Consider the following 12,029-nt stretch of genomic DNA (forward strand, 5'->3'; position numbering starts at 1 on the left):
TCCTAGTACGAAACACACTGAATAGTGCCTTATACAAGAAAATGGCTACGAATAGGCCAGTTTTCATCAATATCATTTCTCAGAGCAGACTCATTCAAATGCTTACTCCATATGTGATTTTCTGTTGTTCTTGCCATTCGTGTTGTATCCCTAAATGATTTTGGTTTTCTGTTTGTTTCTCCACTAGATTTTTGTTGTTGCTTTCTCATCACAACTAGAAATTACTATATTTTTTAAAAACTGTAGAGATGGATAATCAATTGCACTTAAAAAGGGGATAAACTGTGTTCAATTTCTACATCGTCTGTAGCTTTAATGTCCAATTCTCGGTCCTCCCAGACCAGCAGTTCGGGGTGCCTGGCAGAGCGGCCACTAGAGGGCACGAAATGATTTTAAACTCTGAAGTTACCAGAGTAAAAGCGAGCGAAGACTTTAAACTCGCAAAGCAGTGAAGGAAATGCAATAAATGCGATAAATACGTTATTCTAATGTTTTGTAACTTTGTTTTATTTTTTTGTTTGTTTGTTTTGTTTTGTTTTGTTTTTCCCCCAGTTTCTAAAAGATTTAATATTATTAGTTTTTAAATATTTTGCAGAATCATACTTTAAAACATAGAAAGGGCGTCAGAAATGGACACACAATTTAGGAAAAGATGCAGTAGAATTTAGGAGAAAATAAAATAATTTCCAACTGGAAACATAAATCAAGCAGAAATGGCTTTTTTTTTTTCTTTTTTTTCCCAAACGAGGCTATGTAAAATTAAAGATAATTGAGCAGAAACACTGAGGTTTTTGTTTGACCTTTATGATACCTATTAACTCTCTCAGCCCCAGTCTCTGTAATAGGTGGCTGTTACTCAGCCATTTAGTATTTAGTATTTAGTATTTAGTACTTAGTATTTAGTACTTAGTATTTAGTATTTAGTATGGCTGTTACTCCATCCATTTGGTATTGCTTGTAATGAGAATCTGACTCCATTCCTTGTCTGAAGAGATAATGTTTCATAACCGTCTAAGGATGCTGTCAAGATAAATCCATTATGTGTGCAGTTTTCCCATGCTGTGGCAGTGGGGTTATGTGTTACACAGACATTCTGGATAGTGCTGAGTGTCTTTTGTGGTTATAGACAAATGGCCCTGTGTCAACTGCCAGACCCTTGACATGCACAGAGACAGAATTTACCTGCTCAATGTAAAGACTAAGACAGAGCAAAACAGGATGCATGAGCCTGCTGTGCTTTAGTCCAAGCTGCACAAGTCCCTGAGGAGTAATGTTAGTCTTGTTCACTGCAGTCCAATACCCTTCATGGTAACAAACATTTTATAAAAATTAAGTCTGTGATTTAAATGATAAACTGGTAAGGAAATCCAGGTGAGGCCAACATTACGCCCATGTGTCATATAAATGTGGCATAAAAATAAAGTTATCTCAGCAAAAAACCTGTTGTATAGGATGAATAAGGTATGGTATAGCAAGAATGAAGGATTTAGCATTCATTAATTTCGCACATACAGGTATCTCTATGCTCACCAAGGACAGAGAAATTGAGGAGAGAACCTCCTTGGTGTGTTCTGTGCCTGTGTTAACCCTGGGTTTGTCATGGGAAAATAAATGCCACTGTGTTTTGGGAATCCACGGGACTTGAGTCCTTTGGGCTGAAGAGCTTCACGTGAACCCTGAGGTTGCTTTGGCCCTGTGTAGAGGTTGCTGGTAGAGGTTGCCTTCAAAGTGAAGGACTGGTCACCAGCAGCTCCTCACTTATATTTGTCAGTTGATCAGGATGGATGAGCCTTAACTCAGTTTTCTCTGTCCACAAGTTTTTACTGTCCATTGTCCAACCTTATGAGAGTCACCTCTCAGTCTCTGTCTGGAAACCATAAAAAGTTCTCATTAACTTAGGCAACAGACTTGTTTTGATGGCAGTTTGGCCACCAAAATGTCTTCCATTCTCTCAGTGCTCGTGTTTAAGTTGAGACAGTGCATTCTGCTAGCAGAGAGCAGTGACATTAAGTTCTGAGTGAGATTGCTGCCTTATCTTCAAGGAGAAAAATTTAGCTTGTGTTGTTGCCTGAGGATATGGACCAGAGAAAGGATGGCAAGGGAGGTGTTGGTGTCAGCTCAAGAAGTGAAGAGTTCTGAGAAGCTCGGTGGCTGAAAATGGCAGTGAGTTACTCTAACGTGAATGTTTCGGCTTCTGTATTTTGCTGGTCTTTTGGCAAATATAGAGGATGAGTGGCGAAGGAAGTTCCTGCTGTGCTTCGTTTGGGCTGTGTACTGGTGAGAATGTGAATGGTATGAATTCCTTATAACAGGTGGTACATCCTGTCACTTCCTTATCAAACCCTTGATTTGGAAGGGGCTTCAGTGCTGGAGACACAATGGGCATCCCATATCACTAGCAAAATATAAGATGATAATTTCTGAAGAGACACAGTGTCAGAACCTGCCTGTGGATGTTTTATATTCATTTACAATAATGTTTTATTGCCTACACATAAATACGAACCTGTATTCATGTAGGCGGAATTAACTGAATTTAAAATAGAGTGTTATAAGAGGGCAAGTGAAAATGGAAATTGAAAAATTAACAAGTTATTAGAAAGCAATACCAATTGATGGTTATGAGAAAAAATAAAATGTGTATTAGAAATTGTATTGCCAGGCAGGACTTACTCAGGAAGAAACAAAATCCTAACAATATTTTGGAGGAGTGTGGCATGGAGATGACAAAACTGCCAATGGTGATACAGGAGAGGTGTTAAATATATCCATGGTTATTCAATAAATATTTCTGCTCTCCATGTGGAAAAATATATTCACAGTTTTTCATGTTGTTGAATTCCTTTGTGTTCTATGCGTGACTAAAGAGGGTGTTTAGCAGCAGGTGTTAAACTTCTGTATCTTTGTTACTCACAACATCAGCATAGTAAAAAGACTGTCCCAAGAGCTCTCTGAACTGTTTCAGGTTTGGGGTAAAATTTATATCACTGAGCAAATGTCAGGCAGCTAGGGAAAAGGTGCTTTTTGTTGGCTGTAGCAATTATAACACTTGAACAATTTATGGAGGGGTGTGATGAGTTTCCATCAACTGAGGTCTTTAAGGATTTTATGTCTTTCTTAAATATGTGTTCTTTTTCAAACATATTATGGGCTTCATGAAGAAACCAGCAAGTGAGATGATGTGGAATCTGTTCAGGGGATCACACTGGGGATCATCACAGATCCTTCTGACCTTTACACCTATAAATCTGGAATCTTTAACTGTCTCCACACTGTAACCATTTCAGGCTGAAGTTCCTAGAAGGTCTCAGATAAATATTGCTATGGCTAGTATGATAGAATGAGCCTCAGCATTCATATGTCTGCATGTATTTGTAGTCTGCCTTGAGTTCCTATCAGTTTCATTCCAGGATCGAGCTGTAAGGCTTCATACATACATTAAGGCAGAGATTGTATTTATGGTACATCCTGTATAGTGCATACCAATCATGACAGCAGGACTTAGATAATTATGGTAAAGTCACAAAAAATATACTTGAAATACTATTAAAATGCAGACAGCTGTCATTCTGCAGGTAGCTTATGAGTTTCGGTCTGCCTTGTAAGACAGAGTACAAGAATTATGTTTTCTTTTGTCAAACCATGCTCTGAAAATAATTTTCCTTCATTAATGTTTCATTATAGCTATTATGTAATGCTATTACTTTTAGTTAAGACTTCAACTTATTTAAACTCAACATGCAAACTCATAATCAGCTCATTCACAGACAAAAGTTATGGCTGCTCTTGGTGCCTACAGCACGAAACTGCTATGGCCTCTGTGCAACACCTAAATCCAGTCTCCAAACTAAGAGGATAGAGGGGTAGCCTGGAAAGTGAGGAGTGGAAATAATAAGAAAGGCGTTATTATCACTGGAACCCAAAACATCTTCTGATCCCTTCTTACCTCTTGTGTAGAGTCACACATGCAGGGAACCACTCACGTCGTCCCATTTGGAGATCTGAATCAGGTGCAGGAGCAGCCAGCTGAGCTCCATGCTGCATTGGTGCCCTAGCTGGACAGAGCGTGATGCACAACGGCACCTGGGCAAGGAAGCCTTGCTGGGTCATACCGGGTCCATGCAGAGCCAATGAGAGGGGTGACTGCACGTGTTGCTGGTTTACAGTGAATCAGTAAACCAGCTTGATGTGATGAGGACTTGACTGTAGAAATTTTGGGGTGGCTAGTTCAGATAAGGTACTCTCACTTTAACCCCCATATCATCCCAGTCTGTTAAGACTAAATGAAACTTTTGGAGATTCTACCATGGTATCTCTGCTTGCATGATGGGAATATACAATTAATGGACAGGAAAATTGAAGGGATGTGCAACTGGAAAGAAATGTAGTGGAAGATAATAGGTGACTTATTATTTCTTCCTAGCACTCCAAGGGTTTAGTCCACATGTGGTATTCCTTTTCTATTAAAAACTTACATTTTAAAAGTAATTTTGAAATGTCTTTCTCAGCCCTCAAAGACACTAATTTTATTAAAAAGTAAAAGTCAAGTTTAAATATTATGTCTTTAAATCTTTATATATATAGATATAATCCCCTATATATATACATAGTCCCCATCACTTCCTGAGACACCTCTGGTGGGCCGCCTTGCTGGCTGCATGCTGGGGCCCACCCTGGTCCTACAGTTTTCTGTCTCCTCTCATGCACAGACCTGCCTGCTGCTGCTTCTATATTAGCTCACAGGGCTTGGGAACATCACGCTTCCTCAGCAGAATGGGGGTACTGGCTGGGGGAAACACACCGAGGAGCACGAGAGGAACTGTAAATTATTCTCTACTTGCATCAGTTGTACTTGCGCAAGCAGCTGCTAGACATACTTCCCCCTGAAAACACTGGCATCAGCAGTATTACCATGTGGCTAAAGAATGTGTCTTTTTAAGGAGCTTGTTGGTATTTGTGGTCAGGCTACAGCCCACCGTGCTGCAGAGAGCCAAGGCCCCCATGCTAGCACTAACCTGGAGTCCTGATCTGTAGTGCCATGTTTCTCCCTTCTCCGTCTGTGAAAGTATCTTTAATAAAGGATGATTTTTTAGCCTGAGCACAGCAATGGACAGTCTAGGCTTTCTGGATCTAAGCTGGCACACAGGAACAGTACCTCTGGCTCCAGAGTTAGCACGAGTGGGATCAGCGTAGGTCTCTCCAATGTAATGCACAGGTCTAAGTCTTTAGACTTAGCCCCCGCGTTCACAGTGTAGGGCCACTGAGATGCTGTCCTCTGGATGGCAGGGATCAGCCATTGTCTCTGATAGTTGGCAAGACAGAGGTCAGTGTCTCTTTCAAACATGAAAAGGTGTACCCAATACTTTCAGAAATATTCCTACTCCCATTAAAAGCCAAATCTTGTAGCAGTACTCAGATGAAAAGCACATTTTGATTCCTGGCTATGAACAGATTAAGGAATGAAAGACCTACCCCTCTTAGAAGGAATTTTGCCACTGTGATGCCCCAGACTTTTTCTTTCCCCTTCTCCAGTGTTCAGGGCTGTAGCTGAGTGACAGGTGGGTGTCAGGTCAGCCTCAGTTCACTGCACCACAACTATCAGATTGTGTAGAGATTTCACATGCCCCAGGTGCAGCACAAACCAGAAAAGGTCAGCCAGTCCAAGTTATTTAGGGGCTTTTTGCCCACAGCAATCACATAGAAATGTATGTTTGTGAACTAGATTTTGGAGACTAGTGCTGATAGTGAGGTATTTTCTTCTTCTATGAAAGCATTTTTTATAGTGCTTATATTAATACATGAAATAATTTTTATCTGTTTGCAGGAGCGGTCAGATCAATTATGAGAGTAATCCTTCACTGATGGAAACTGAGAAGGCTCATAACACTTGCTCTGCAGGGCTTGCAGCAGCATTTATTGCTTGTTCTGGGCCAGGGTTTTGTGGGCAGACAATATCAGGGTTCTCAATTTAACCACATCAGCATGTCTTAAACTTAAGTTGTAGCTGTTCTGAAAGCTTTTGCTGTTGATAAATTTCTCATTCTGCTGTCCGTGAGCAATATTAGCAGCTTTCTCCATGACATCGACATTCAGTTCTAATCAGGTTATAAACGCGAAATGTCACGTACAATATGTGAAAACAGCTCTCCTCAGACAATTCAGAAACCCTCTGCCAAGTGCTTCGAGGCTGTTCTGGTAAACATATAAAAATCACTTATCCCAGAACTTTCGATAAGCTGCCACTAAAAAAATCAGGAGAGAAGCACCTTGCTCTGTGTTGTTCTTGGTGCTAAAATGCAGGAGGCCAGTGGCAGGTACATACTGCAGCGCAGTCCCCACTACACCAGCACTCAGGTGCCTGGCCAGGGGAAATCCCGTTCACCAAGGAGCATGAACACAGGCTTTTGTAAAGCTTTGTGTACAAGAGAAGGTAAAATCCTCCTGGGTACATCCCTGCCATGTTTGGGTCAGTATGTTCTGGTGATTTCCGGTGGATGATGTTCTGAGTAAGCACAGACCTGGGCACAGAACAGTGTGAAGAGACATACAACACAGAGCAGTCAAGTGCCAGATGCTCCATCCAGTTTTGTAAGGCAGGCCTGTGTACATAAGCAGGCCTGTCTGTAACCATGGCATTAACATATATAGCACAGATGATATGATTTTGGCTGTCTGGTCTAATTCCTTGCCAAGTTTCCAGTAGTTTAACCATGATCTAATTTGAAATAATTATATCAGTTATGGGGTTGTTGTTGTTGTTTTTGTTGGGTTTTTTTGATGTTGTTTGTTTGTTTTTGTTTTTGGTTTTTTTTTAGAACTGCTTTTTCATCTCTAGGGCTATGAATACTATCACTGCAATCATACCCAGAATTATTTTTGTAGTAAGCTATAGTTTTAAGTAATCAAATTTACAAAATCCTCGGTAAACAAAAATCACAAAAGCAGGTTTCTAACTGGTGATCCTGAACTCTGTTCCAACAGTTGTGGTATAAGGTGATGTGGAAATCACGACTCTAAACTTGTGAGTTTTTATAAAGTTGGCATGTAAACTTTCAACCCAGATGTGTATCTAGAATTAATTTTTAAAAATACATGTTACATCTTCCATCAGATTCCTGGCTGACCTAAAACTGTTGAAAATCTAGATCTGATTTTCTAGCGTGATCATTTATTATCTTAAAACAATACACTAAATGCAGGCAATATGAGGGGAAAATGTAGGTTGAGTGGAAATGTAGGGACATATGCTTTATATTTGGTTTGGTTTGTTAGAAAACATTAGGTTCCTGACTTCTGCTCTATTCAAACAATAAAGTAATTGCACACATGATGGAAATTTACAATCCAGACCTTATTCCCTGTACAAATTCCGTGTGAGTTTTAGCACAAATAATAGATACAAGAACTGGACTACTGACTCTTCTAAAGTGGATTGCTTCAAATATCTTCAAACCTAAACAACAATGACATAAATCTTTCAAATCAATGGACATGTGCAGACATACAAGATCAGAGGCTTTCATTTTAAACTAAAGGAACTCTCTGGCTTCAGCTAGTGAGAGCCTGGGTTTTTTTCATACGTTTTTTCTCATATTCTTAAAATTGTATTTGTATTCAGTTTCATTTGAATATGTTTTTAATTTGTCCAAACAGCAGATGGCTATCATAAAGAGTCTGTATTTAACTTGGCACTTTCCATTCCACATTCCTTTACTATTCATAGCACAGCAGTCATACTCCTCTCCAGTACACATAAAAGGAGACAGTTTGACTTGCAGCTGCAGAGCTCCTCAAATGTTTGAGTATTTACAAACTCACAGCATTATTTTTTTTAACGTTGAGAAGAACAGATACTAGATATAGTGGGTGGATATTTTTTCATCTCTGCCACTCTCATGAAATGTGAGATGTTACAGGAATTAAACTGATGTCTGTAGTAACAAACCCCTGCACTTAAAATTAGATTAATGTAGAGACCGCATTCATATGGGGAGAGTGGGAATATACACAGACAGAAAAATTTGCTTTTCAAGACACAGTTGCGGGATCTCAGCCTAAACTGTCAAGCAATACGAAGAAAAAAAACAACTCTGATTGAACAACAAGATTAGCTAAGCCACGTAAGAATAAAGGCATTTGTGCAGAGTAATGCTGCTGTATTACGAGGGCTTCACAAGGAAGAATTTGATTCTTGTGAGTACTTGTGAGCAATACATTTTTTTCTTCAGCTGCTGATAGATAGCAAAATAAGTTAAACAAAACCAGTATTTTAAATGTCTTTGATTGTTTTCTTTCAAATTAATTTGTCTTTGACGGAAAACATAATTTCTATTTACTCTGTTTTCAAGCAAATATAGTTAGTGATTATTATTTTCTCCTATAGTTTCAAAGATGCAGCACAGTTCTAAAAAGTAGTCTCTCAAGGGATTTTTGTATACAAGCTCAAGCTGTGGAAATAGTGTTTTTTAGTGGGTTTTTTTGTTTGCTTTTTGTTTGTTTGTTTGTTTATTTGTTTTTTTTTTTTTTTAGAGTATACTTCAGTTTGGAGGTTTTACCAGAGCCTAAGGAAGAAGAATTAAATTTCAAAAATTTGAAAACAGATTTTTGGTACATAATCTAAATTTCCATAAGACTCACAACCTGTTTATTACTTCTTTAATCATTAAGACTATGCATGTCAAATGCTTATCCCTTAGAAATCCAACTCCTCCTACTGAATTAATAAATATGCTTTATTCTCAATATGTTATCAAACAGATTATTTTTTCTCTTGTTGTGACTAGCCTAAATTTTCTACTGTTCAAAAAGCATGGCTTTCCAACACATATGTAGCCAGAGGCAAGCAGCCTAATGTTTCACATCAAACAATAAGCTCAGCATACTGAAAAATATACACAAAGATTTTCAGTTACTGCAATGTATAAATATAGCCACATGCTTACTACACTCTACAGCATTGCTTGAATAATATTATTTTGTCATATTAAGAATTATTTCATCTCACCAATAAACTACAGACAAAGTTCTAATTCTTTCCCACCGAGTTCTTCATTTCAACAACCAAAATGCCATCATGGCAGAAGAGCGCAGACAAGTCTTTGTTCTCCACTCCATTAGGTAATTTGTATTGTCTGGTGAAGCTTCTGGATACAAAACCATGTTCATCCATCCTGGGTCCATGCTGAGCTTTGATCAGGAGCCAGCCTTCGAAAGTCTGAATAATGATATCTTCAGGGCGGAACTGCACAACGTCCAGCAAGACCTGAAAGTGTGTGTTCTCATCCTCCTCATCACTCTTCCCGACCCCAGCTGTGCTTTCTGTGATTCTGCTGCTCAGTGCAGAGGTAGAAGGGCCTGGCAAAGCATATAGAGAGTGGTCCAGTTTGCATGCTTCCAGCTCCTGGACAGCAAAGTGCTCTTGATAGCGTACAGGAGTTTCCACCCAGTGTCTTATAACAGCTTCTGCCATTGCTGAGGCAGAAAGATGAGTCGCTGCTCCTGTGTCGCCTTGGGGGAGCTGCAAAGTGAAAGCAAAGTCTTCCCAGGCGTATGCCTTTACCCGCAGACTGGTTTATTGGTTGATGTCGCTTTTCACTTTTAGCACAGCCAGAGCTCAACATTTAATAGGGTGCACTGTGCTCCAGTGCCGGGAGACTTGTTTCATCTTTTATCCACTGACAATAGAGCACTATTTATAGTGCTTGGGTCTTGAGTGGCTTCAACACATGCACAGTTTTCATGCGTAAGGAGTAAAAAAAAAATTATAACACATGGCCAGTTATCACAATATTGTGGTATTTGTCATGATCAATAGCAGACAAATAATGTGAAAGATTCTTGATTTAAATGCAAGTTAAAAGATTCTGTTTTTTCAAAGGATACACGCCAATAGATACAAACTCTATATTTCTTCTAACTGAAATGCAAAGTTACTGAGGGAAAGAACTTAGTTAGACTGAAGTAGGAATGAAGCAGATTTCAGGTTAGGTAAACTATAAAAATATCCAGTGCGTTGAATATTGTTGCAGAAGTTGTGCATAGGTAAAATATGGACAAGGTTAACCGTCTTATTGGCAGGAGGAAGTAACGGAACAGTAACCATCCCTGTCCAAAGGGGGGATGCCTGAAAGGCTGACTCCGCAATCTTGGTGACCTACAAACACAGCAGAGCCTTCTCCAGTGTGTCAGGGAGTCAGGCTCAAGAGTGTACGGAAAATCACAGTGAAAGCTAATATTTCACAGCTTCCAGGAGAGGGCAGAGTTATTTGTCTCCAGCAAAATAATAAAGAAAACTCCAACTCCTTAATGCTATCGCGTTGTCTCAGTAGCCTTCATCTTCTGTGGCTTAACAGCTTTAATCTATGATCTCATCTACCACATGGATCTGGAAAGCAGGACTGATAACCTCGAAAGCTCTCTGTGCTGTAATCGTCTTGCTACTCTGTGATCACAGAGCAAATAATGCCTACAAGTTCTAGTACTTTGGTTAATGAGACCTGAGAGGAAATTGCAGTGAAAAGGGAAAGTATTTCTAGATTTTAATGTGTTTGCTAGAAAATCCCTCTAGTTGGGCTTGGTAATGTAAAGCAGAATGCACTATGGCAACTGATGGTGAAAACTGCTTATTTTCCTCAGTTGCACTAATGCTAGAAATAATCAAATGAGATACTTCTATTCCTTCTTGTTTGGCTGTTGTTATTCAGAGACCTTTCTATCTCTTGTTCTTATATCCTTCCTTGCCATAAAAATGGCAAATCAGTTTATATGGGATTGTTGCTAATACGGGATGATTGCTAGTAGACTCACAAAAAATTAGGCAGTTGAATTTTGATAGCTATCAGAAGTGAACTTCTGTATTGAGCTGATAGTAGAGCAGGATTAGCAGACACAACTACAATTAAAGTTCTAAGGTTGCTATTTTATGTTAGACTCATGAAGGCTGCATTGCAAGGTAAGGAAATTTTTGAAGGTAGATCAAAGGTTCAGGATAACTTACACTAATGGCCAACCATTTAACTGACTACTGTGGGAAAGGACAGTTATGGTACTTTATTTAACTATTAGCTCTTGCCCTGTCAAACTGTCCTCCAGAAATAATTTAAAGATGCAATTCTGAATGTATGGCTTACTAAAATTGTGATAAAAATAACCTGGAGCATTGCCCATTATCTGTTCAGCAGCTGTTTTCTGTTTTGCTAGCCAATGATTCACTCGATGAGGAAACTTTAACCCTGAAGTGAAGCCATATGCCTGGTTGGTTGTGATTTGCTTTTAGAGATTGCTGAAAGTTATTGCTGTCCCTACTGAATTCTGTGATGATAGCCTGACTTATTTTACTCCAATTTTGCACTTCATTAATAAAGGTACTGTGCAGGAATACCACATTCTTTTATTTTTTATTTTAACGATTCCCATCTTCTCTGGAAAAAGGTAAACTTGCCTATACTTGCACTCTAAATGAAAACAGAAACCACCACCTCTGTGCAGCTCGCGGTGGGACAGCTATATCCATTCCCAGAAACAGTTGTGTTAGTATTTCAAATGTCTGTGTTAAGTGTACTTGGAACTGTCTGCCTGGCCTAATTAGCATGAAGGATGCTTTGAATACCCTTTAAATTCATGTCATATGCAGAGCTCTACAGGAGTTTATAGGATCCCTTTCTACTCTGTAGGATAAGGAATTGGAAAGATTTTGGTAATGAAGTTTCTTCCTGCTCTCCTATCCTGCTCTCTCCTCAGTCCCAGTCCCTTTTTATCTCTCTTTGCCACCTAAGGAATCAGAAATTATCACCGTCTTTCTTATATCTTTGTTGATAACATGGAGAATATGTAAACTGGAAAATTAAAACACCCTTGAAACGCAAGCATCCTGGCAATTTAGAATATATTTTCAGGCTCTCATATTTAAATATGAATGTGGTGCTGAAATATAGAGGAACTTTTGATGCTGCTATGGCTATAATCTTCAAATATCTATAGCATGCTTCAGATGAGCAATACATTTTAAAAACAACTGATTAAGAGGTAAT

The 12,029-nt window shown here is 39.0% G+C and overlaps 1 protein-coding gene across 1 annotated transcript; it reads right to left on the bottom strand.

Annotated features, from left to right (window-relative positions):
* Positions 1 to 9,025: 9,025 nt before the first annotated feature.
* On the bottom strand, positions 9,026 to 9,620 carry HSPB3 (heat shock protein family B (small) member 3; the record flags this gene model as incomplete). Its single annotated transcript, XM_080362982.1, is given in 2 exon segments — positions 9,026 to 9,556; positions 9,558 to 9,620. Coding segments are annotated over 2 exon segments (594 nt in total).
* Between the last annotated feature and the right edge of the window lie 2,409 nt (positions 9,621 to 12,029).

Source organism: Nesoenas mayeri (assembly GCF_963082525.1).
Source record: "Nesoenas mayeri genome assembly, chromosome: Z".
Classification (NCBI taxonomy): domain Eukaryota; kingdom Metazoa; phylum Chordata; class Aves; order Columbiformes; family Columbidae; genus Nesoenas; species Nesoenas mayeri.